The sequence below is a fragment of the Dasypus novemcinctus genome, chromosome 3 (assembly GCF_030445035.2).
Source record: "Dasypus novemcinctus isolate mDasNov1 chromosome 3, mDasNov1.1.hap2, whole genome shotgun sequence".
Classification (NCBI taxonomy): Eukaryota; Metazoa; Chordata; class Mammalia; order Cingulata; family Dasypodidae; genus Dasypus; species Dasypus novemcinctus.
This window is the reverse complement of record NC_080675.1, coordinates 82,576,284-82,603,957: the sequence shown is the minus strand read 5'-3', so window position 1 is coordinate 82,603,957 and position 27,674 is coordinate 82,576,284. Positions and strand designations below refer to the sequence as shown.

General features: G+C 37.3%; 1 protein-coding gene across 10 annotated transcripts in view; it reads left to right on the top strand.

Annotated features, from left to right (window-relative positions):
- Positions 1–27,674, top strand: part of AKAP6 (A-kinase anchoring protein 6) — a 635,729-nt gene that overhangs the window by 411,495 nt on the left and 196,560 nt on the right. For all 10 annotated transcript variants that reach the window (XM_058293576.1, XM_058293584.1, XM_058293582.1 and 7 more), the window contains one exon: positions 669–832. In XM_058293576.1, the coding sequence (XP_058149559.1) occupies positions 669–832 (164 nt within the window). The remainder of the gene's footprint in view (positions 1–668; positions 833–27,674) is intronic.

The following is a 27,674-nucleotide window of genomic DNA, read 5'->3' as shown; positions in this document are numbered from 1 at the left end:
TTGCATTAGCAGAGTTTTTGGCTTTAAACCAATTCTTACCCCAGTATTAATGTATTTATGAGGAACAGGTAATAAATAAAAAATAGTTTTGTCATTTGGTTATACTTATTCTGGTAGTAAAAGACCTTAAGACAGGATGAATTACAATTTGGCTCTTGCTTTGAGCTTACCACAGCTAAATAGAAAAAAGAGCAGCATTAATCGGATGTGTTAATACCAAAGACTGCTGTCTTAATTCTGGTCATTACTGTATTTTTCATTGAATTAACTTTACTTATTCCCATACATCTTTCTGATCATTAAAAAGTCTGCACACAGATAGACATGGGACCTTTTATTTGCAATTTGAAGTTATAGAGTTACTATTTTTATAATCATGATTTTGTTCCATATGCAATTTTTTCAGTCAATACATTGAATCTAAGTCAGTTTGCAAACTATGCATCTGTGTAGTTATCCCATTTTTCTGTGCTATGCCGTGTGTCAAATCAAGAATTGCCGGTCACTATTCCGAGTGACAAACCCTAATATGGCAGGTGATGGTAATGGTAGTTTAAAAATATATGTATTGTTTAAAATGCCCACCTAACTTGCTAAATAAAAAGTAATAAGGTATAAAGTTGCAGTCAGGTCCACAACTTGTATTTTCCCTCTCTTTTTTGGAGAAGGACTGAAGGACATGCTGCGGATGATTGCAAGTCAATGGAAGGAACTGCAGAGGCAAATCAAACGGCAACACAGCTGGATTCTCAGGGCTCTGGATACCATCAAAGCCGAGATACTGGCTACTGATGTGTCTGTAGAGGATGAGGAAGGGACTGGAAGCCCCAAGGTAAGTGGCTTGAAGTTTGCCTTCTTTCCTCTTATTTCTGTCTGCTTTTGAACTAGGCACCACTGAAGTTTTCTTTCCACCCCTAAGGCTTTTTGTTTCTACTGGGTAAATTTTATATATATATATATATAATTTGAAATGGCTTAGTTTAAAACAATAATAATAGTTTTTTTAAAAAAGCCTCAACTTTCGAGTTTTCCACGAAGATATCTTTTGAAGAAAAGTGGAAGGGAAGGAGGGGACAGTACTTTAGGGGTGGGAGGAAGGGGGACATAAAACATTTAGTAAACAAAACATAAAGCATCTTTAACATGAATAATCAGAATGGTTTTAAATTGTTTTGTTGCAACTATAAATCACTATAATCAGTGCAATCACTCAGCTCTGACATCCATTAGCCGCTTGGTTACAGCAAATTAACAAAGAAGAGAGAAAGTGATTCATTATCTCATTCCTGTTAATGACTATCAGATGCATTGCCTAATTAGGGGATGGTCATTGTAGTGGGAAGAAGGTCATATGCTTTGCTACAAATCTTTTTGCTCTGAGTGTAAGTTCTCCATAATGGTGCATGCACCGAATACAACAAGTATTTTAGAAATGAGTATTGACTTGTTTTGGTTATTCATTTTAGATTTACAAAATAACAGATGAAGCATGTGCAATTGAAGTTCAAAAGAGGCACTCAATACAAAGTGTCACTGTTCTAAAGGTATCTTTGGACTCATAATGTGGAAAATAATTTTATTAATTTTATGTTTTCATGTAACGTCTGCATTGTTTTGGATCTGTTCTTTTGTGAGAGTAAATACAGAAAACCTGTCCCGTAATGGACTCAGCATCGAAACATATTGTAACATAGGGGAAATCAGATACAAGAGTTCATGGTTTCTACTTCTGGCATGGACAAAGTAATCAAATCACCATCAGATCACATTTATTCAGCATCCTTGTGGATTGGCATTGTGCTACATATATACAAAGCAAGGTAAACAAACACTTTGGCCTCTTAGACTCTTTCTTAAATTCAGGCAACCAACTAGCCCCACAATGATGGAACCCATGCAGCCAGTGGAAAACTCATGTGACCGATAGCTTTGGAACCTCAAACAGCAAAGTTTAACTTGTTTATTGGAAACAGAGGATAGTATGTTGAGCTCACTTCCACTTAAAGAAGGCTCCATGGAGGCCACATTTCAGGAAATATTCAAAGAAAAGAAGAGAGGTGGCTTGGCACATGAGCACATATTTTAGGAAGTGATGTGATGAAAGGATCAAAGCTGGAACTAATAATGGGGAATGAAGAGTGTACAAAGCAGACTTCTCAGGGCAGAAGTAGAACTATTTTAAGGAAGAAGCAGTGGGGAGAAGATGATTAAGCTTTGGCTGTGGGCATGATGAGAAAGGACACAATTAAACATCCCTCTATGTTTTATTTATTTAACAAAAACTTATTGAGGGCCTACTTTCTGAAAGCTATCCTGTTTTGGGTGCATTCTACATGCCAGACAAAATTCAAACGCACTTATATGTATTCATTCATTTAATTCTCACAACACACGTAAAAGGCAGCTCTATTACTATTCCTAATAGAGAAAACAGAGGCAAAGAGAGGTTAAATAACTCGTTTGAGTTAACACAGCTACTAAACACCAGAGCTGAAATTTGAATCTGAGCCTTTAGCCCCAAAGCCCATGTTCATTACTACCTACATCACTGCCTCTCACCTGTACTGCTCAGTGCCAGGTCTGGTGTCAGGCATTAGCAATGAAGAATTACCCTTAGTTCTTGGCTCATGGAGCTGTGGTGAAGTGGGGGAAGACAGACTTTAATAATCATGTATTTACAGACTGTGATGGAAAAGGGAAAGAAAAGTGGGTGCCATGACAATTGATTTAGGTCAGGGCGTCAGGATGGGCCTCAATGAGGAAGTGACATCAATGAGAGGATGGTTAGAGAGAGAGGGAGGAGTGTGCAAGGGGAGCTGGTGGGTCAGTCAGGCCTTGTCCACAAAGGAAGGGTGCTGGATTAAGCAGGAAATGACATCATTGATTTGCAGGAGAAAAACCCTTTTGTGGCTCTTGTGTGGAGTATGGGTGGGGTGAGGGTGGGCTTGCACCAAAGTGGAACCCTAAGGATGGTGCAATCATCTCAAGTAATAAAAGACCTACCTAGGAAAACACTAGCTCGAATCACCAGGTCCACTTTGAATTTGACACTTTTAAATAAGCTCAGTTTGTAGAGAGGTATTAAAAAAGAGCAAAGAAGATAATCCAAATGGCCAAATGAAAAGAGAGGGACAAAGAGGAGAAAGTATTCTCCATGGAGGGGCAATGTTGTTGTTTCTCAAGCACAGAACCGTCTAGCTGCCCAGGATCCAGGTGGGCTCAGAACCTCCTGCATGGGGCCTAGAATCAGCATTCTGGCAAGCCCCCAGTGAACTACCCTAATAGGCACTAAGAAGTCCCTTTTCCTGCAGGACTTTGTGATCCTCACACAACATGAATGAGAGTATGTCTGTCTCATTGCTATTTATAATAGCAAAAATAGGTATAAAATGAAACATTTAAAACAGGGCCATTTAATTAAATCATGCTACAGCTTATCCTAATGGAGGGTCCCACGACATTTATTTTTTATTTTTAAAATGTTTTATTTTATTTTTTTTTAAATAGTGTATTTGCACTGTGTGTATTCCTATGAGAGATTTCATAAGGATAGTCGGGTCTTTTTTTTTTTTTTAAGATTTATTTTTATTTATTTTTCCCCCTGCTCCCTGCCCCCACCCCCAACCCCACCCCTGCCCCAGTAGTCTGTTCTCTGTGTCCATTTGCTGTGTGTTCTTCTGTGTCCACTTCTATTCTTGTCAGCAGCACTGGGAATCTGTGTCTCTTTTTGTTGCATCATATTGCTGTGTCAACTCTCCATGTGTGCGGCGCCACTCCTGGACAGGCTTTCATGCTGGCGGCTCTCCTTACGGGGCACACTCCTTGTGCATGGGGCTCCCCTATGCGGGGGACACCCCTGCGTAGCAGGGCACTCCTTACGCGCATCAGCACTGCACATGGGCCAGTCTCACATGGGTTAAGGAGGCCCTGGGTTTGAACTGTGGGCCTCCCATGTGGTAGGCAGACGCCCTAACCACTGGGCCAAGTCCGCTTCCTCCCACAACATTTAAAAATAATGTTTTAGAAGAATATTTAAAATATTGGAAGAGATCTATAATATGCAAAGATATATTTTTAAATTTATTTGAATTTTCCAAATCTCTACAATGAGCAAGTATTTTTATTATATTCAGAAAAATTAAAAATATATATAAAGTTATAAGAATTAAGAGATAGTCTAAAAGGAAAAAGAGGTAACCTTGATCTGAGGGGACTTGAGATATTAATTTAAGTACCAAGAGGAAAAATAAATACATCTGGTTCTTACTGACTTGGGCATTTTACTTAAAAAACAAAAACAAAAACAAAACAAAACTCTACTATAACCATTCCAAAAATGATATGTCTTCTCTGAGTCACATCAGTTTACAAAAAATAACATACTCATTTTTCTTTTTAATGTTATTTCTACTGCACAGCACAGTACATCTAAAACAGCTAATGATTTGGGAAGTGGATGTGGATCAGGCCGTTGGGCACTCACCCCTCATGTTTGAGGTCCCAGGTTCAGTTCCTGGAGCAGGTGAGAAAACAATGAGCAGATAGACAAAAGAACTATCTGGGGGAAGAGGAGATAAATAAAGAAAAATAAATAAATAAAAACAGCTAATAGGAGAGACTTTTGTAGGTATCTACAGTTGCAGAACCTGAGGGAGTCACTGAGAATTTGAGACCTTGACAAAGCAGAACCAGCAAAAACCCTGGCCTTCTGTGTCCCAACTAGTTCTCTTTTCCCAGTCTGGGCTGGATTTTCTTTGGACTCATTCGTAGTTAAGGATGAATGTGGAATCAATTTAAGGCAAATTTTATTTCTAAATTGATACTAAGGAAACTATGGAGAAGTCAGAATGATCATTCTTTCTATTTGTTTAATAAATGTTTATTGAATGGCTTTCTTGGGTCCTAGGGCAGACACAAAGATTAATGAGAGACTCAGACTCTGAAGCCATACTGCCTGAGTTCAACTCCTGGCACTTAATTAAGTGTTCTTGGGGAAATTACTGAACTTCTATAGCCATAGGTTGCTCATTTGTAAAATGGAGGCAATAATAATATCCACCTAGAAGGACTGAGAAGCAGATTAAAATGAGTTGACATTTCTAAAGTGGTTAGAACAGTGCCTGGCACACAGTAAGTCCTTGATAAGGGTAAATGCACAAGCCTTCATACCCTAGTTGGGGAGACAGTGCATTAACAAATAATTATACTATAATCTGATACTCTAATAGAGATAGGGGCAGAGTGCTGTGAGTGTGCAGAAAAGGAAATAACTATTCCTACCTGGGGGAATGAAGAAAGGATTTACAGGGGAGCTGATGTTTTAAATGAGAGCTGGAAAGGATTTTGGCAGGATGAAAATAGTGGGTTAAAAGGCCTGGAGTGGCCAGAACCCAGGAAGGTGATTAGGGTGGCTTGCCACAATCTGCAATGAGGCTCAGAATGTGACATAAAATCACCCTTAATGATCAATGATTTAAGCAATAATTCCTTATATATCTCTAGTTGACACAATTCAAGCCAGAGTGAGTCCTATACAGGACATATCTATTATGCACTATTTAAACAGAAATTTTACCTGCCATATTGCATTAAATAGAGCAATGTTAAATAGGCTACCCTGAAGTTCTCTAGGACTGAAAGCTGGATTCGACTTGTCAGTCCTCTTTCCATGATGTGACCTTGCACAGGTCATGTACAAATTGTGCCATGAAATTCATCTTCAAGCACAGCATTTATGATCATCTATTTTATCTTGGACCTAAAAGAGGAACTAAAATTAAAACATAATAAAAAAATAACTCCAGAATTCATCTTAGGTTTACTTCAGAAGCTACTAGGAACTTGAGAAGCATAATAGAAAATCTAAGGAATATATCTAGGGGGTATTTTTCTTTTTTACCTTGTTTGAGAGACTGCAGAAAAGGACTTGGTCTTAGAAATCTTGTAAAGAAATAGAATAGGAGGAAATTCAAAGACTCTGGGAAACTTCTCCCCCAGGACTCGGCAGCATACCTTATTTGTTGTATTTCATTTTTTTAAAAAAGTGTTTTCCCAGGACTGTGAGATCCTTTATACATGGAGATAGAGAACAGAATTCACCAGTTCTAGAAATAGAGCTTTACTGCTCACATTCAAGAATTGAAAATATGCTTGTAATTATATATTTTATTTTAAGATAGATTGGTGAAAGCTTATCACCTGAAACTAGGCTTTCAGTATGTTAACTTTTTGAATTGTATATAGCTGGAGGGATTTCAAAACACAGTGATTATCCAATGCCTAACATGCTGCCTTTTTTGACCTTTCAAGGCAAATTTTTAAAACATCCTGAAAGCAAGAAAAGTCTTAAATATTGCACATTGCCTCCTTTAAAATGTTCTTATCCTCTATTTCTTTACTTTTCACCTATAGAGCATGCCATCATTACAAATGTCTTAGAATCAAGGCCAGGATTTCCCCATATGACACATCAAACTTAGCATCACTGAAAGCATGCAACAATGATTTCTTTGTCCTTTTTAAAGAAACAAACTTTCCAGAACAAAGGATATTTGAAGATTTTTATTGTGAATTCAGAAAACTTTACAGCTATTAGAAGGTTGACCTAACCTGGGTCCCAGCCAATAACTTCATTTCCTTAGTGACAGGAGACAGAGGGTTAGCTGCTTTGAACTCTAGAATTGTGCTTATTTTATCCTCCTTCTTTGAGGTTTTCAGATTGAAGTCATCATCCCTTTGGAAATAGTTATCAGACTATGAAGGTCATCAATGTTATCTGTTCAACAGCGCAGGACAGCAAGTTTAAGGACATTTCTTAAGTCTGTTGGCTTAGCCCTACCAATGATAGTTTTAGATATGGACTGAGAAGGGAGGTATGTGTGGCCTTATGACTTGAGGATATTGCTGACAACCCCCCTTTCCTCTAGATGTCAGAGAGGGCAAAGCCAGTATTACTAAACTTGTTTGTTTGCCAGTAATGTAAATTTTAACCCAGTATCTATGCTAATGAATTATGGAGAACTTTCTTTAACTAAAGGGATCTAAATGAGCCGATTTGGGTAGCACCTTTATGATTCTTTTCTCTGTATTCTATATTCTATTATGCTAACGGTACAGCTTGGGTAATGGTGCAGGTGAATATTATTATCCTGGAAGGAAATTTGATCCTGAATCTTCCAAAACATTGGTGAGTCAAAGCATTGTCTCTGCATTTTTTTCTTTTCCCATTCAGAGGCTTATGTAGTTAGCATGCTCCTTAAACATAGGATCTTCAAAAACAACGTTAAATTAGTGAATGAGAATTACGTTTATAGATTGTTAGTCCTGCATATATTGAAACGCAGGTGTATAAAGAACTACTTGGGACACTTTACTGTCCTCCTCACACAAAGAAGGACAAAGGTATATGTTGTCAAAGGAACCAGAAACGATATAGTAAGATTAAATTGTGCCTGGAGTCGTAGAAAGACAACAGGCAAAGGCCCAGCCATTATTTATGGAGCGTGACAGAGCTCTGCCCAGGCTGGACCATCTGTAAGGTAAGACATGTTTTTTTCTCTGTGGTCTTATCATTTCAGTGTAAGCACACAGTGTAACAACTTGTCTAATGTAGATTGGGCTATCTTCGATCTAGAATAATACATCACCTGAGATTCAGATCATCTTAATTAGGATGTTGGCAGATTGAAATGGAATGGGGTTCTTGATGCAAGCAAATGAGTAGTAAATGCATTTCCAATTCCATCTCTTCCGTACAGAATTCTTCCTAAAACCCAGGACCTGAACCAGTCCCTTTCCTGCTAAACTATAAAAACATAGTCTTCATTTAAATGTTGCAGTACTTCGGGAGAGCTCTTCCTTCTACCATGGGTTCTTCAGCAGTTCTTTTTTTACCAGAAGGGCAATTTTTCTTCAAAAGTGTTCTTGAAAGTCAGAAACAAAAGTGAATTACTTCTGTGAAGATCAGTTGGGGTTATTAAATTTGTGATAGAACTGAATGAAAGATAGTTCCTCCAAGTTCCTTGTGGCACTTTAAATTTGCATATTATCAGATGTGTAGGTAGATTCAAGATGAGAATTTTAAAAATAATACTCTGCTATTCTAAAGAGGTGCCTGAAAAAAATGAATGAAAAAATAAAGCTATGTAATAGGTCAAAGGACAGCTGATGTGCCACCCAATCTTGATATAGACCATAGTTTATCTTGATTTTTCAAACCATACTTCCATTGCTGGTGGCTTTGAGGATGGAAACATTTGATTCAGCAGGAGCTCAGGAGTGAAATTCATTGATGTCTCTAATCAGCACAGGGAAATGTCACTGACGTGAGTAGGTCGTTTATTTATTTTTTTCCTATTTAGTCCAAGGGTGCCTAACCTAGGAATCTGTAATACATAGAGTTGCAAAAAGGCATGCATTGGATGCAGACTTACATTCTATGGAAAGCAGCCTTCATTTATTAGAAGAAATCACATTTTGTAACTCTACCTGATCTATTTGAAAGAAAATGTATAGTAAACACTGTAGAGGGATTTTTAGATACACAGTAGAAGTGAACTTTTAAAAAAATTTCTATAAGCATTTAAGTACAAAAAGGAAGGCAAGATATAGAACTGAGTTTAAAAGAGTGCTTTTAATTAATAAAATAAATTCTTTGAAAGTGTGAAACAGTTACCTCAGTATGTGATGTACACTCTTTCCTGTAATGTATTGATTCCGGCAGGGTAGTAGACTGGGCTGGAGTGAGCCCTGCTAAAGCAATTGCTCTGCCCTGGCTCTGTGTTCATTGAGTCACTCAGGATTCTTATAAAATGGCAGCTTTCAAATATACACACACCTGGGCTAGACACCCTGAATACTCCAAATGCTTGTTTAACTATTCTCACACACAGAGTATCTTATCTACCCAATGAAGTCACAAGGCACTGAGAAAGTGGGTGTAGCTCAGTGGTTTGAGTGCTTGCTTGCCATGTATAAGGTCCCAGGTTCATTCTCTGGTACCACACTGAGATGTCCATATTCTGTTTTTTCCTTCTATGAATTCAGCTGCAATATAGCCCTTTGTGCAGTTTTAATGTTGCCAGAAGAGATGAAGATATTTTTTCAAGGTACTGCAGTACTCTTTGCTACCAGGACTCAGAGAACATTTCCAGTCTTACCTTGTACTGTGCCTAAATGAAGGTTAACATTTCTCAAGAAATATTAACTGTTTTGGAGGTCCTGCTGGGCCAGAGCCCAGGGACCCCTTTCACTACAGCTTCTAGGCCTTTTTTTCCAGGCATTGGATTGGGGCAGAGGCTTCTCATAGTTATACTCATCTGGTCTGTGGAGGCCTATAGCTGTTTAGTGTTGCCCCTTCAGGTCTAAGCAAGGCTTTGGACCTGGCTGAGTGAGTAGGGAAGAGGATAAAAGGAAGCTGAAGGAATGGAAAAGAGACCGAGACAAAGAAAAAATAAATAAATAAAAGAAAAAAAGAGGAACAAGAGAAAGAGAAAAGATGGCGGTATGTAGGTATGTGCCCAGTGGAATGCAGCAGAAGCCAAACACCATGACCTCAGGTGTCATTCAGCAGCACTGGTTCACTGGTTACCTGTGCCTGTTTCATGGACTTTATATTTTCACAGGGGGAACTCTTTCTTTTATTCTTTCCTTTCTCTAGCTCTGGAAATCAAAGCCAGAAGACTTTTCTTTACTTTTGACATTGTAGATACTGTTGTGTAAAAACAGCGTGTCTGTGTGTGTATATGTAATCCAATCAATGTGGTTAACCTTTATGGCAGGTTTACTAGCATCTAGGCTCACGTCATGTTCTTTACCTGGGGGTGTTATTCACTCCTCCAATAACACTGGTAGTCCTAACTACTGTTACCATTTTCACTTTACTAATGACAAAACTTAGGCCAAACATATAGGAGATAACCATGATTACTGAGATGGTTTTCTTAAAAAAATTCTGTGACAGGGTACAGGCCAAACTCCTTGGCCTGCCATTTGACTCCACCTGCTTAATCAAGAGTATATGTCACTTTCATTTCATAAATTTTTTTGTTTGCTCATCATCTTCCAAATGCATTTTGCCCTTTCCTTTCTCTTTGCTTTTAGCACAAGACTTTTCCCATTCTCTCCATCTATACTGATCTTATTCAACCTTAACTTCGATAAATGCCGAACATGAACTATATTGTGGTGATACAGTTCTGAACAGGACATGCTCCTTGCTTACTGTCCAGTAGTGGAGGCAATATGCACATATGTAATTCTAAATTAAGGCATACTGTATGATAAATAAGGTATAAAAGAGGTAGGGAACTTAAGGGAGGGAATATGATTTCAGTCTAATGGACTCCAAGAAGGGTTTATTTTTTCCTAAGAGAAGATGGAGTTTGAGCAGACCTCTGATATTTATACAAACCATTAATGGGAAAATATTAGAAAGAGAGAGAATTCCAGGCAGAAGAAATACTATGGTCAAAGCTATGGAAAAGAGAAAATACGAAGGACGTCTAGATAATGGTGAACAGTGAATAGTTTGGCTTTTTTGAGCATATAGTGTCCATGTTATTTTGGGAAAGGATGAGTACCTGATGGAAGTTATAGCCAGAAAATGTTTGAGCTATATACAGGAGGACTTTGAATAGCAGACTGAAGAGCTTGTGTTTTAATAATTAATCTGTGAACATTCTTTTGTTTGTTTGAATTTGGCCATAGACAACAGATGACAATGGTAGGATGAACAAGGAAGGACTGACAATCAAGAGAAAAACTTAGGAGACTAGTACAATAGCTAAAGGGAAATGAAGTAAAGCATTGGCTGTGATAATATAAATGAAAAACTAGGAGCAATATTATGGAAAAATAAATAATAGAATTTGGTATCTAGAAAACAGAGGGCTGAGGAAAGGGTTAACAAAGACTCACAGGAACGGAGCATTAGCAGTTAGGAGAACGGTGTTACCATCAACTAAGGATGGGTACATTTTGACAAGCAACAGTTTCAAAAGGGAAGATAATGAACTCTCTATAGTACACTGATCTCAATGCTCAATTAATAAGAATATCTGGCAGTGCCACCCAGGTATCAATATTCTTTTCTTTAATCTTTTCAGTTCTCCAAGTCATTAAAAGTGCAGCCAAGGTTGAGAACACAACTTTAGGAATAGGAGTGGTCTACAAGTCCGCTGTATGGTCATGTGCAGCACTCAGTTGAAAATGTAAGCTTGACTTGGAGCAGAGGTCAATGCTAAAGATGTAGGTCCTGTAATCATAGTAGTAGTAGTAGCCTTGGAAGCTGATATTAACAAGTAAGAGACTGTTGTGTGAGAATAAAATGAAATGTGTTAGAGCCTTGATGAGTGCCTTGGGTAAAGGGCAGGTGTAAGAAGGGGACTGAAAGAGGGGTACGGGGCACAGTGATATTTAAGATTAGAACCAGTATAAGGGGTTTATGGTAGCAGAGAATGTCTAGGAGGAAGTGGACAACAGTATTAGGTGCTACAGAGTCAAATAAGATAAGGACGAAGGAGAAGATATTGGACTTTGTGATTATTAGATCATTGAAACATATGAAACATATGAAAGCCAACTTTCTGGAGCATGTCGATAGTATGGAATTAAGATTATAGAGTATAAGATTTTAAAAGCGTGAATAAACGGGAAATTGAGCACATATGTTTACTTCCATTTTGTCTCTGAAAACTCACTAATATAATTGTAGAGTGTTTAAAAGAAAAAGGCATAGATCTATAAGGACAAAGACAGTGAGACAATGAAAAGGAGAAGAGAAAACAGTGGATTAGTGATATTGACAAACTTTGGGAAGCTGAAGAGCAGATGGATGAGGGGTAGCTGACTTAGCAGACCAGAGGAAACTAAAGGTTAAGTGTCTGCAGGGAACTCAAGAACCAAGCCTGCCTATGGCCAGAACATGGACAAGCTTGAGAATGAGTGGCATCAGGCTGCTCTGTAGATGCATAGCCACAGAGGGAAATGAGGGGAAGGAGAAGGATTAAAAAACTGTAAGAAGGAGCTTAGAAGCCAGGTAGTTAACCCTTCCATAAACCCTAACAGAAACCTGCAGATTCACCTACTGGAGTCGACTGTGGAACACTATTCAGACTTTAAAGCAATGATTCCATTGGGGATTAAATAAGAATCTTCATGCACCATAGTGAAACTCCCAGTCCCTGCCCATCCTTCACTACCAGAATGCTAGCAGCCAGGAGATTTAGCTTAAGGGGTATGTAGGTCAAAAAAGTTTTCATAGCATAGGGGTGCCCTTAGTATGTTTGTAGGCTGAAGAACAGGACTAGTAAAAAAGGGATGGTTGAGGTAGATAGTTTCAAGAAGGACGAGAAAGAAGATGCATAGTTTTTGACCCAGTGATTCAAGTGAGGGAGAGTATGTGAATCAGTTGGAGCTGTGATTTCAAGAATGGAGGACACATCTTCTGAGACAGGAGGGAAAGAAGGAATGCTGGATGGTGCATAGCAGGATGGAAAGAAGTCGAAGGATTTAGGATGAAGTCAAACTCAAAGTTATTAGTAAATGGAACAATTATTTGAATGGAGGGAGAGGGGGATGAGGAGGAACTCCAGAACAGAGTAAGATTCAAATCCCACCCTCTCTATAATGATTTCCTTCAATTTTCCAGTTCTGAGTGATTGCTTCCCCCCACTCTAAAATGTATTACACTTTTTGTTTGTATCATTCATTTGGTGGAGTAATCACACACAGCCTTTTGACACCATTTCTATTGTTGAGGTGAACATCAATTTACCTCTTTTATAGGTAGCTTTTAAGTTTGCTTTCATCCCATCATGACTGTAAGCTTCTCAAGGCATCTACATCTTAAACGTCTTCGTTTTAGTGACTTTACACATTACTTGACTGAATATAATTTATTTAATTTTAATTGTTTGATAAAAAAGATTCTTATTAAAGCTAAAGATAGAACCCTACTTTGACTAGCTTTTTATCCCCGGAATGACTTTCTTTTTCTTACCTGCATAAATAATGGAGCAATCCCACCTTACCATCTCATCTTATGTTCTACATTTCCTCCCCATTTCTTTTCTTCCTGGCTTTTTTTCAAATTCCTTTTCAAAAAGCTTCACCATGGTTTCTTTAATTTGGGCCTTCAAGCACACTAAAATAAAATACCCTCTTGCTTTCTATTATAAATTTTAAAAACCTTTAAATTATTCCTTAAAAGAGCCATTTCACCTATTTTCCCCAAAGTAACTAGTAATTTATACCAAAAAAATAAAAAATCATGATTTTGTTATGACTTGTGTACTTCCTTGAGGGCAGATCTAGTTGATTAATTTTTTAATGGGTTATTATATTTTTTAAAAGTCTTTATTTAAACAGGTTTGCTGAAAGGAGGTTGTACACGAGGCTGCTGCTTTGAGAAAGACAAACAGTATCTAAAGTGACTTAGCAGCTGACCAGCATACTGGCTGATGAAATTTGTAGTCTTTGATCTAAAGCTCTCTAACAAGATTAGGTGAGACTGAACCTGAGAGGGTAAAGGTCTCTAAATTGACATAAATTCAAAGGGCAGAACTGGATCATACCACTATTTGAATCACTAATGAAGTCTAATCTGACATTTTATATTTGGTTCACTGTAATCTGTGTACATACTCATCCTTCTAGTAAATGATGAATGAGGTTTAGCCAACATAATAGTTTATACTCTTCTAGACCTTGTAGGAAATACAGGGTTGGGGAGCTCTTCTTTGTAAAATGATCTGGATTTTTTTCTGGAACACAGTCTCCATAAAACCCACGTAGAACCCACGTAGACACACACACTTATGCACTTTGCATACAAGCTTGGTTGAGTGTATTTCCCTTCTCTCTCTCATTTGATCCTTCCTTTGTATATTCAAGCTGACGTTAGATAGATGGGGGCGGGAAGTGGTGGTGAAATACTGAATTTCACTAGACAGTTTCTTTTGGCTAAAACCAGTAAAAACCATTAATATTTTATGGGAATTTTTGGTCAGTTGTGAGACAAGAAAGGGATTAGTTACATTTCATCAACATATTTGAACTTCCAGTACTTATCTGAACTTTCTGAAGTTCATCCATACCTCGAGGGCTATGTATTTTGAATTATGAGGAATTTTGAAACACAGCTCTTTGTCTCAGCTCTTTTCTCCCTTTTCAGTCCCTCTTCCCCAAAGCTTTTCTTTCTTTTCTAGCTGAAAGTAAACTAATAATAGCACAGTGTAAACTCATGATCCTGATGCTAAGCAGGCTCAGTGGTATCAGTGATACTGATTGTTGTAGAGTAATGCCAACCACCTTAATGTGTTGGAATTTTTCCCATTAGTCAAGCCTTTGGAGGTTGCAGAACCTCATCTGTTGTATACATAGCAAGTGCCTTTACACTAACCCATTGTTTTGATCATACTTTTTTTCTCCTCTTAGCAAACTCTTCCAAGAGCTACATATTTTTTAAAAGGCAGCTTTCTGGACGGCAATACCTCTTCTCATTAATGACATTCTTTGTTGTACCACAAGTAAAGTCTATTAATATGACTCAACAGAAAACAAAATACATTTTCCAGAATGATCATTCAATAGTGCTGCTATTCATTTTTTTTTTCATTTTAGAATTAAATGATCTCATTTCTTAATAAATGAGAACTTTCTCTTACTGTTAATTAATAATTGAAAATCCCCTCTCCTGTTTTTGGTTGAAGGCTTAGAATAATTAACTGTATAATATAGAGCAAAGAGAATACTGATGTGAACAAAGATCACAGGACAGAGGTAGATATGATATTCTGAGTGTTTTTCTTCCTTTGTATTTAGCCAATTGTGTACTTGTTTTGAGTTGTATTCCTGCTTTAGAACTTTGATAGATAGCATCTTCTATTGTTATCTGTAGATTATTTTAGTCTCAGTTGTACACAAAAAGCTTAATGACTATTCTCCATTGGCTGATATACAGAAGAGAAATCAGAGTTTGAAAATAGAATCTCTTTGGAAATTCTGTATTTTAAACAGACATTCTCTCACAACATTCTTATGTCAATGAATGCCTTGAAATAGAAGCTCTTGTGTATACTTTTCCTCGGCAATCAATAGTTCCCTTTCTAGCATAAGTGGTAAAAATTGGATCATAGGAAGTATGGGCATACTTCTCTTCATAAAATGGATAAATACATTAACAGCAGCATCAAATAATGTTTATTAAGCTTAATTTAGCAGACATTGTCATCTGCCTTCCTAATAGCAATCTTCCTTGTCTTGTCCAAATAACCATTTTCCTCAGACAATCTGGTTCAGGTGAGGCGGGCGCTATTCCCCAGCACAGGCAGTGAATCACAGTTAGTCCACCAGGCAACCAGGAGGATTCCCCTTAGCCATGTTAATGATTAGTTTAGGCATGGCCAATTGACAAAACTCTTGCCAATAAAATCTGAAGAGAAGTCTCTGGTGGGCTTTTGGGAAGGGATTTTGTTGTCATGGGAAGAGGCACACAAGAATAAAAGTTCCTTTAAAAATTTTGTATGTTTTCACAAGCGTTTGAAGTTGAGTTGGTGTAGCCACTTTGTCATCATGAATGGAGCTATGTTAAGGATAATGCTTATATGCCAAGAATGGCAGAGAGAGAGGAGTCCTGAATATATTGTTGAATTGCTGAGTGAACTAAACCTGAAGTTTTCCTACCTTTAGCACTTTTGATCATTTCCTCTTGTTTTAGCAGATGAAGTTGGGATTTTCTGTTACTTGGAGCCACAATCATCCTAAACAATAAATTCATGTCTTTGTGGGATATTATACCATTATAGAAGTATTACACAATTTTAAATATTTTTCTACATGTACCTGTCACAATACTTTCTTTTTTCCCTCCACTGCTAAACTACCACCTTTAAAAAAAAATCCTCTTCTCAATTCATTGCTATATGATACCCTTCCATATGTTCATATATTGAAATGATTCTTATCAATGTTCACTCATATCTTCTTGGTTACCAAATCAAACAATCTTTGCACCTCAGCTTTCTACATTATGAATAAAACATCTGACCCTGATTGGTGGTTTTCAATTAAAAATTTATTAGCCAATAAATTTATTCAAACTAAATCTTACTCATAACCCCATCATATAAAACAAACCAAAGTGGAATTTCTGTGGTTGACTCAGCACCTGGGGTTTGGCCCCCTGCCACTTACTCCTAGGCTTTCTCTGACTCTCCTGTCTCCATTCTCTGAAAAACTCACAGGCTCTGCAGTGCATGGTTATAAAACCAGCTTACAAATTTGATCTGTCTGTGATTCTTCTGTCAATTTCTCATTTGCTCTATAATTCTTCTACCCAAAATCCTTCAGTGGGTTTTCATTGCCTAATTACGAAGTTCCTTCTTTTCTAGTTCTGCTACTTGTAGTCTCACTTGTCTTCTTCTACACCCATGAGGTGTAGACTTCTAGTCTCCCAAACTGCCCAGTTAGTCCTCTTTCATGCCCTTTTCATTCTGCTCCCTGTCTTTGCCCATCTCTTCCTGTGTAATCCTCTCCATTACCACAGTATCCTCAGCATCCCACCCACCACCGATCTATAGCAACATTCCTGTGGCATTTGTCCATCAATTATAGCATGAATCACATTCTCTCTTTGAACTTGGTGTTAAAGATATTCCTCAGGCTGCATGCTCTCTGAAGGTGGGGAACCATTTCTTGCTCATAGTTCTACACACTGCAGTGCTTAGCATAATCTGTCCCCCAGAGACTATTCTCAAAAATATGCCTGTTTAATAAAAACTTCACAACAGAAATCAAAATCCCTAAATTATTCAGTTATCCTTTAGGTTATTTGTTCTTTTTAGCCTTTACATATTTGTATCAGTTCTGTAAGTTGAGCCATACTCTCTGACGTTATATAGAATTAAACTTGATATGATAGAATCTTGGCCAGTTATATAAAAATAAATTTCTTTTTAATACAAAATGATTGTAGTTTTGCATTTCTCAATTAAGAGAAAAAAAACCAAAGCACCCTACTATATCTGTATCTGGAAATCTGGCTTAAAAAAAATATTTCCAACAGGGGCATTTATGAGTTGGTTTGCTCACTGGCATCCTAGGTATCCCAGTTGTAAATTAATGATACATGTGGCAGCTTTACTAATGATATAATTTTAAAGTATTTAATTTTCATTTAAGTAATTGTTATTGAGCTCCTCCCAAGGAGGACAATCAAATGTGTAATTTTAATAAAGTCTATCTTCTTTTGTATTTGTTTCCTATAACCTCTGTAAGATTATTATTCCTTTATATTAATAGAATGTGTCTCAAAATTCCATTAAGTTTAATAAAGGTTACAAAATTTGGTGAAGGAAAGAATGTACCAATGTACAACGATTTAGTTTCTATTTCATTTGGTTACTCTGTGATTTGTGATATTGTTAATATTATCATTAATATTTTCAAAGAATAAAAATGCCTTTAAATAATAAGGAAAGGGTATGTTGATTTGATTAAGCTAATATTTTAAAATAAGAATATATCATACAGTATAGTCAGTGAAAATATAGTAATTGACATGCTTTGCAGGAAAAAAAATTTAATATGTTTTTTCCAAGACCAATGTTATCAGTTATTTCCATTGGGAAGGAACTGACTTTGAGAGTAGTAATGATGATAGAGACAAAGAGGTATAATTCCTGAACTAGTTTCTTGAGTTTGAAGTAAACCTATATGTCCATAAGCCAAGGCAAATGGAAGTGCCAACCCCAGGGACCATCAGGTTAGAGAATCCCGTCTCTGCACCTATTTCCTTATCTGTAAGTAGGAATGGTAATGCCACTTTCCTCCTCCCAGGGTTGTTTAAGAGATTAGCTGGTATATACGAAAATATGATCAGAATCAGATGGTTGAATAATTCATAGGTGGTTGCTAAGAAGGCTGAAAATATTCTGTACATTCCTAAGCATCTATTGTTGCTGCCTGTGTGAGATCTGTCTGTTCTCATGCAAAGACAGGTGATCCTGAATGTTCTCGTGAAAAGACAGGATGTGGTCTGGTGAAGGGCTTTGAGTGGAGTGTGGAATAAAGAATCACAGCATCCACAGAGAAGGTGGACATAAGATCCAAAGTCCAAAACAAGGACAGAGTTCACAATGGGAGGAGAAGGAAAGGATGTGAAAAGGAAAATAGGAAGTGAAGTATGGAGAGAACCACTTTAAGTCACCAATGCTCAGAGCCAGATAACTCATGATAGGGGCTGTATCAGTCAGGGTTCTCCGGGGAAACAGAACTGGGAGAAGATAAATATTTACATATATATGTAAATATTATGAAATGTTTTATAGAAATTGGCTCATTTTACTGTGGGGATTGGCAAGTCCAAATTCCATACGGCAGGCTGCAAGAGGGGAACTCTGATGAAGGTTCTAATGAATTTCCCAGGAGAAGCTCCCCCTCATTCAGTTTGGGCACAGCTTAACAGATATCATCTTCAATGGTCCTATTTACAAATAGGTTCATACCCACAGGACCAGGGGTTGGGACCTGAACATGCCTTTGGTGGAGGTGGGTAGCATGGGAAATGGGCATGATTCAATCCAGCCTGCCCTCTGGACTCCCAAAAGACATGTTTTCCCCACATGGAAAGTACATTCATTCCATTATACCTCAGAAACCTTAAGTCATTTCAGTAAAAATCCTAAATTCCAACTCTCATCCAAATCAGTTATGGATATGTCCATCCCAGGGCAAATTCCTCTCCAAAGAACCTGTGAAATCTAGAAAACAAGTTCTACTATATACTGGTGGGACTCCAGAAGTGAGAAATTGGAAGGAAAAAGGGAGCCATAGATCCCAAACAAGTCCAAAACCCAGAAGGGCAAACTCGATTAGATTTCAAGGACTGACAGTCATCTGTGGATGGCTCCTTTGTCCTCTGGGCCTGATGGAGCAGCAGTCCCACCCCTCCTAAGTGCTTGTGCAGGGCCGTACTCTTCCCAAACACTGGGGTGTAGGCCCCACTGCCTCTGAGCATCTAAATGGCAGCCAGGCTCTCCGCAAACGCTGAGGCCTAGACCCCACCATCTCTGAGCATTGGGGTGGCAGCACTCTCCTGAATATCAGGGCATAAGACTCACTTCCTCCAAGTGACAGGGCAAATGGCCTGCCCACCTCAAGCTCGGGGAGCAGATCTGCCCTTTTCAGTCTCCAACAGGGGCTGGGTGGTACCAGTGGTGGTGATGGTGAGGGGCTGTTAAGGTGCCACAAATCCCAGGCCCAGCACATGCTGGGCATTTCATGCACCATCCTGTGGTTCCTTGGGTACCCTCATCAGTTCATAACTACTGGTCCAGTGAATGGCACAGATTCAGTGTGGGTCATCTTCTTAATTCCTTTGTACTGTTTAAACTACAGCATTATACTCCAAGGTGACTAGATCCTGATATTTAAAAGATACAGTATTGGACCTCTTGGAATATGATTTTAATAGATGTTGTTATTATTGGAAATGATTATTATAATACCTTGTTAAGGGTCTTTGATGCTAAGCATTTTATTAGCATGGTATTTAGAGAGCTGGAATAACAGCTTCTATGAATATATGTTCATTATTTTATTATTTTAGCTTACATTTAAAACATGACAGTAGGCTGGTCATTTTATACTGACTTAGCTGCTGATCCCTTTCCATTTCCTACATTTCCCCACCTCTTTGTCCATTAATTCTCCAAGACTCAGTTTAACTCAGGGAGAGAAAGGTGAGTGATGTTTATCTAAAATGGGTATAGTCAGGGAAAGGCCCTATATCTTATGGCCTTATTCATAGGAGCCTCAGTAAATTCCTTCTGCAAAGTATTTGACCCCTGCCGCTTAACTACCAGTGATGGCCTATGTGGGGTCAGTCCCTAGAGATAGAGAACCATGACCAAAGTCACAGACAGAGAAGACTCAAAAAAGGGTAAGATAAGGACACTTTTTCCAGATAACTTCTCCTATTTCCACATATTTGGCCAGGCCTTTAAACTCCCAACCCATAAAGCAGTGTTTCCTGCCCTGATCATCTCCGTGCCTTGGTCTGCTAACCAGCACTGTGCTGCCAGGGGTCCAAGTCTGTCTGCCTGTGACTCCGTGACTGCGCAAATCATCATCTGCTCGTAGAAGCAGGGAAACGGGGGGATTTGTGTTTGGCACAGTCAGTAAATTAGTTGGTTTGTGCAAAATTTGGTGAGAGTAGAGCAGAGTGGCAAGGTAAATTAACGTGGCAATGTAAGTAAAAGTGGTACTGAAAATATAGAGGAACAACCTTGAATCTATTTAAATTGTGATTTTCAACAAAAGGGAGATCTTGGCTAAATACAAGTTTAGTTACATTCAGTGTTATTAAGAAGCTAGTCATCTAGTGCAGAAGGAAAACAAGTCTTTGGATTTTTGAGTCCAGGGTGGCACACTGTTCTGGAGAGCACTGAAAGGTATTTGTTGTGTTAGGTGATCGTAAATGACAACAAAGCACAGGACTAATAGAATAAATGAAAATATGGTATTCAAGAAAAATAGTCTCCTTTTCATGAAACACATGACATTCCTGGATCCTGCATGTGCAATGATATAATGACCATATTAACAGAAAAGGATGAAAAATAAGGAGTCAGCATGGTTGTTACCTGAGCCCATCATAACACTTTAAATTGCTTTAAGTTGCAGTGTCCTAAAAAGAAATCATAGCTGTTGAGTGGCTCATTTGGCTACTTGGCAAGATCTGTAATTCAAAAGGTTTAGGGCTTAATTCTTATGCAATTTTGTTTTAAATTCCTATGTAAGAGGATCATAGCATCCTATATATTACAAAAAAAAATGTGAGAAGATTAAGGGCAGAAAAAAATAGGCAGGGATAAATAAGTAAATATACCTCTTTTCCCGATTCATAAAATTTTGGAAGGGTACTAAGTAAGACAAACAACCTTATAATTAGAAAGAAAACTAAGAGAAGTTATTTTTGTTCTAAAAATCACATTAATGGCTTTGTTTGTGGCATAGTTATTACCAATCGCCATTAACTGGTTGGCACAAACAAGCTTAAAATTTATTTCATATTCTGTAGTCCTAATAATTTTTTTGAAAAAGTGTGGCATTCAAATGGTGTAATTAAAACAAGTGGAATAATAAACATATATTTATGAAGGGTTGTGTATGTATTTGTTTCAAGTCGAACAGATAATTTCTAGTGATTTTGTAAGTCATGCAGTGAATAATTAAAATAAATTTAAATTCATATATTAACATTTCAATTTCCAGTTTGACAAACATAAGCAAATTATTATAAGTTTGTTTTCAATTCCTGCAAAGCATATTAAAATTAACTTTTCCTCCATTTAAGTAAACTTCCTTCCTACTGTGAAACGGTTTCATTTATTGCTATTTGTAAACTGCCTAGGATAGATGCAGAGCGGATTGGGCTTGAAACTCCTTGAACAGTTTCTTTTGAAATAACACTACATACGTTAGGCTCAATTACACATCCAAACAGCCACAGCTCACTTTTGGTAATTTATTCATTGATTTAACATAGTACCCAGAAGAGCCATGCCTGCTGTCATTTTTGTAATATATTATGTTTTAAATATACTCATGCTCACCCATGCACACCATTAAGGTGTGCATAAACCTGTGTTTTTCTCTCTTGACAGCTATAAATGTTTGTTATTATTACACAAAACATATGTTCATGTTGTTTTTGTCTAAATTATTCTATCTGGGGCTATAAAGTTTTAATGTTATTAGTTGCCCTTAGAATTTTAATGTTTCACTGCTGTAACCTTCTTAGGATTTCTGTGCAATTAAAGAGAAACTATTTCACTGCAGCCTGGAAGAACAATATATTTTATACAAAAAAAAAAAAAAACCAAACACAACAAACAAACAAAAAAACAAAACACAGAAAACTCCTTGTTCCATTATCTTTCAGTGTAGTAAAAATGTTTGCTTGACAGTTTTTCTTTTTGGTCTGTGGAAACCTCACCTATGGTCATATCTAGCACCAGCTGCATGCTGAACATTGCTCTTCCTGGTTCTGGCATCTGCTGGAAAGACATGAGGTAAGCACCATTTTACCCAAGGGGTGATACTTCACTAGCCTTTCAGGGTCATTCCAGCTGCTGCTTTAGGTGACTCCACTTTGACCTGGCTTTGGTCTAATGTGTACACAGACCAGTAGGGACCAAATGGAAGTTAGTTATCAAAATTTGTGCCTAACTTGGTTTGTTTCCCCAGCCTGGGTCAAGGATGGTTTTATTTACAAATCAGTGGAAGCTCTAGCATTTGGTGGAGCTGTAGAGATGTTTTTCTATCTTGATTCCCTTGCTTTCCATATCCACTACCTGTACATGATCCCAGCCTCATTGCTTCAGCCAGAGAGGGCTGCAGACTTCATTAAAAACTGAATTTCCCACAGATAGTATCACTGAGCTGCAAAAACATTGTTTTTTACAAATAAGGTTCTAAGGGTATCCTGAACTGTTTGCCTATAATCCTATAGCTGATGTTGCCAGCACCCACCCCACCCCAAGTCTTTCCTGTACACAGTGTTGGGCCTTAGTAAACGTTGACTGACTTTAAATTGACTCTCAGCTTCAATTTTACTTCCTTTTACTGATCACACTACTTTGTCATCTTTCTAAAATACCTGATGGATCACATCAAACTCCAGCTCAAAAGCCACCTCCCAAATAAACCCAAACTCCTTAACAAGGCAGTCAAAACTTTCCATGATCCATAATCAAAACACCTATCTGGCTGGTTAAAACAACAACAACAACAAACACCTACCTGGGCTCATTGGTCCTTGGTCCTACCACATTCCCTGAACCTCAGCCCCACTGAAGTGCTCACCACTTCTCCAACAACATACTTGGCCAGTGTTTGGGCTGCTACTTTGTGAAGGGTTCCCTTCTCACGTTTCTGTCTGCCAGCCTCTGTTTCTTCAAAGTCCATCTCAAATACTGCTTCATCCACTAAGCTCTTCCTAATTCTCCCTCAGTCAAAATTAGTCACATGGGTTGCACTCCCTCAGCATGTTGCTTCTGTGTTATTTCTCATTTATTTCATTCGTGTGTTGTTTATTAGATTAAAAGATTCTTGAGGGCAGGAACTGCACTTCTTTCATCTTTGTTTTCTTACATAATAAGAAAACATACTAAGGATCTTGCATAATATGTATTAGGTACTGCTGTGTCATCGAATGAATGAACAATATTTCTTTATTCATTTCTTTTTTAACCTTGAAGTAATTGGGAATTACTGAACTATTAGGATGATACCTACTGAAGTTTTGTTCAATATTTCTGCCTTTGTTCAGGTTTATGAACATGGATATATACCTAAACAAAATCTGACAGACTTAAAGAGATTTTACATCTCCTCAGAGCAATACATTGTGTTAATAGAAAAATCCTTGCTAATAAGTCAGTTTTTCTTTTTAGGAGATACTGGGAATTAAATCCAGGACCTCGTACACAGGAAGCAGGGCTCAGCCACTGAGCTACATCTGCTCCTCAGTGATAGTTACTTTTTTCATTTGTTTGTTTTGTTTTTAGGGCACCAGTGATGGAACCCGGGACCTCAGACATGGGAAGCAGACGCTCAACCACTTGAGCTACATCTGCTCCCCAATAAGTTTTTTTGCTTATCTCTGCAAGTACCATCAAATGTTCAGTTCATCGTGTATCTGTCCACAGAAAATCAAAAATTCTCTTGCTTTATTCTTTGACAAATCTCCTGTGGATATCAAAACTCAATATGAAAATCAGAGAAACAAAATAAATGAGCTTTGAACTAGGGATATCTCATTTATTAGCATTGTTTAAGTTTGTAGCCCAGTCTGACTTGTAAGATAATAAGATATATATTTATCAGTATCTGGTATTATTTTGTTTTTCCAGATTGTGGGTTTGCGTTCTCACAAAAATTGGAATTATCTTCTACCAAATTGATCCATTCTTCATTAGGATATAAAATTTCAGAACATTTTGAGAGTTGATTCTTTTTCCTTAAACAGTGCTCCTAAGATAACTTACATTATAGAATGAGAATTTTTCATTGTTGTCTGGAGCTCTGAGTCTACTAAGGTGTTACTTTATCAGAAAATTGGGTTAGTGCCCCTTCCCTTCTTCGCTGGCACAACCCCAGAAAAACAGGAAATGAAGTTCTTAAGGAATAGGAAATCTGTCTGTTAAAATCACTGTTTTGGACCTTCTTTTTGTTTCCCACCCCTCTAAGTTTAACATTCTATGCAAAGCTCAGTTAGAAAGAGACTTAGTGGAAAGCCAAATTTAGCTTCCTTTTTAAGCTTTCTTTTTTTCTCTCTCTCTCTTACTTTTATTCTTTAGAGTGGTCTCAAATGGCAGCGATTAAGGTCTTTAACAGGCAGCAGTCGCTGCTCAAAAAATAGTAGAACTCCCCTAATTTACACCATTTTAATTACATCTGAAGTTTTTGCCAATTATATGGCGAACTTTTGCAGGGCAAATAGTGGGGGTTGTGTGTGGGAGGGTTGGTGGGAGTGGAAGAGTTTGAGCAGCTTTCTCTTTTAGAAACAGAAAAACCTATAATGGAAAAATGCAACATTTGTTGAAGAATGGAGATAACAGAGACTGGTAAATCAAGGTACTTGGTTACGCAATAATCTCCCATAGAGTGCTCATTACTGCTAAATAATTGACTGTGATGAGGGAAGGGTTCTCCGTGAGAAAAAGGTCAAGGAGGTCAGTTATCTGGTGGTAATGACCGTAGCGGTCATTAGAGGGTATTAATGCTATTAAGAACAGAACTTTAACTTTTATTGAAGTTTTTATTTAAATGATATTAACTTTAATTCAACTTTTAACTGAGGTGCAACCATCCAAATTCTACAGTGGGGCACCAAGAAGTAATGAACATAAAATTACATGTTCTTCTGATAGGTTGATGGGTCTCTATTAGAATTTCAAGGGCCTCTACAGAGCTGTTATTAGACACAAACTGCTCTGAAGTCTTCTATTAGAATTAGGGCTGGGTGAATGATTCCAGGAAGTAATTTCAACCTGGATCACTGAAAGAAAGAAAGGAGGGAAGAAAATAAAATAGGTTTTTTTGTTTGTTTTTCTTTTTAAAAACTTATTTAAAGGTGAAAGGAGCCATCAATACAGCTAGATTTATATGCAGTTACCAAGCCTTTGTAAACAATTTACATCTCCCTTCTTTCCTTCCTCCCTTTCTTCCTTTTTCCCCAAAATGGGAATCAAATAATCTCTAAAAAATAGGAATTTTGTTGTTGTTTTCTAATTTTAAGGAAGCTTATCTCTCCTGAGAATTCAAAACATCTGGGGTGTCACCAGTCTTATTAGGGAGGCATTTTCTGTGAGAAGTCAGAATAAAATAAACCCTGTATTAAAATATCTAAGTTGAGCCAAACAAAAATGAAAACTAATGCCAGAACTTTGCCATCAATGATGTATAAATAAGCTGTTTGCTAAATAAAAACATCCAATAACCTGCAGTTCAGATATCATGAAGTGGTGGGAGGGATATGCAGTTTGGGGAGGAAATCTTCTATTACTCCTTCTCTAGGAACAAAAGAGAGATAAGGCAATTTCAAGGTTCATAATTTTACCTCTTTGAGCCAAGAAGGAAGGAGGTATGGGTAGTGAACAATTTCATAAACAAAATCGTCCATACCTAAAACCCTTTGTTTTTTCATAATCATGAAGTTTGTGAAGATTTGGTGTTAGGTTGGTTGGCTGCCATTTTTCAGCAAAGAAATTTGCTGAAGGAATTGCTAATGGCCTTCTTTCCTTTGGAAAAAGATTTAAGCTATTTTCCATTTTTTGGTAGCTAGCCAGCATTTTGTCATTTAGACATGTCACATTACTATGAAAACATCATGCATGGTAACATAGCAGAACAATGTGATTTGATGAGGTGCTCCCTACTTGGGGAAAAGAAAGGAAAGGAAAAAAGAAAAGAAACAAGTGAAAAAGAAGCAGGAATGTATATATTTTTCCCAATGTGAAAGCCAATCAAGATTTTTTCCCCCAAGAACCAGAGGAAGTTTGCTCTTACAGCTTACATCTCTGGAAGGCCATGTTAAAGTGAGCTTCTCATGAAGGTAGAGAGGACAGTCCCAAGCTTTGTTTCCAGTAAGAAAGCATTCACATAAAGTTATGACATGCAGTTCCGATGCAGTTAGTTTCATGTGAGCATTCGTGTGTAAGAAAGTTGGAATGACTAGACCTCAGATTTCTAAACACAACTAAATTACTTCAGTGTGGCTTAAATATATGCCTTTTGTAAGAATGATAAAACTCTGCCATATTACATGGACAAATCAAAGTATTAGTTTGGATTAACATCAATGAGAGAGGAAAAGAAAACTATTTCCCAATAGCTAGGTGTGTATGAATGTTTCTATGTGATACCTGGGAATCTATTATCCTAATGTGAGGGTTTCTCTTCTTTGTGCAAACTGAAGCTGCAACTATCAACTCTCTCTTCCTGTCCCCATCAAATGAAATTGTCACAACCGAACATGTAAAACATTTTGTTGGAAATCTCATCTCAAACTTCTGCTTTGGGAAGATTTTGTTTCATAGACCCATTTAGTTTGCTTCCAACCATCTTTAAATTGAGGTTAGAAGTAAAGTCCCCAGATAAGAATGTAAGGAGCTTATTGCATTGTTCAACATTTAGAAAATGAAGGATTTTCAACTATGAAAGCAATATAATGGAAATTACCTCATGTTGTTATTGTGAAAAAGAAAAGCAGTATAATGCATTGCTTGTAGAATTTGATGAAAAACCTGTTCATGTAGTAGAGTTGAGTATCAGAATTGATTTTATTTTCCAAGACATTTTTTTGTAATAATTTTTACAATAGTTCAGGGAAAAGGCAAGTTACTTTTGAACCAGAGAGAAAATATTCCTGTCAAAGCTATGGTCATCAGCTAGGGCTAAGATGGTAAGTAACAATCCCAATACAAATGAAATTAAAACCTGTAATGTGAATCTCTAGTGTTCTTAGAGATCTAAGGCAAAAGGTAAGCTCTTCTGCCTAGCATACGTAAAGTCTGCTTAACAGCATAACCCCTTCCTGATACAAAAGAGTTAGTTCTTTTAATGTTTTAAAAGACATACTGTATTTGTATAAGGTATATGTTAATTGAAGAGAACCTGGAAACTATAGAGAACAATAAAATAAAAGAAAGTCAATACTGTCTTATCACTGAATGATAAAGACAGCTAACATACTGATGCATAATCTTTTTTTGTAGTCTTTTTTCTACTGCTCATAATTTTGGTGAAGTTTTACACATTCACAGATTATGTAGAGAGACAAATTAGATCAAGATATTTTAATTTTATGTTTCAGATTTTCTTTTAAGAAATATGCATTCCATGTTTCATTTTCCACAAATAACATTTTAGTTTGTTTGTGTAGTTTGTTCTCATATTTATTTGACTAAAATCTCATATTGTGTTTGAAGCATCTCATCTATTGTTCACCATATTGTTTAAAAAATTACTCTTTAAGCACCCTATGTTTGTATATAAGATTAAGATTAGCACCACTTCTGTGCTTATGCAAATAAACTCATGATGTTATAATGACAGGTTTTATATTTACCAATTTTCCACTTTTCAGAATGCCTTCTTGGATAGTT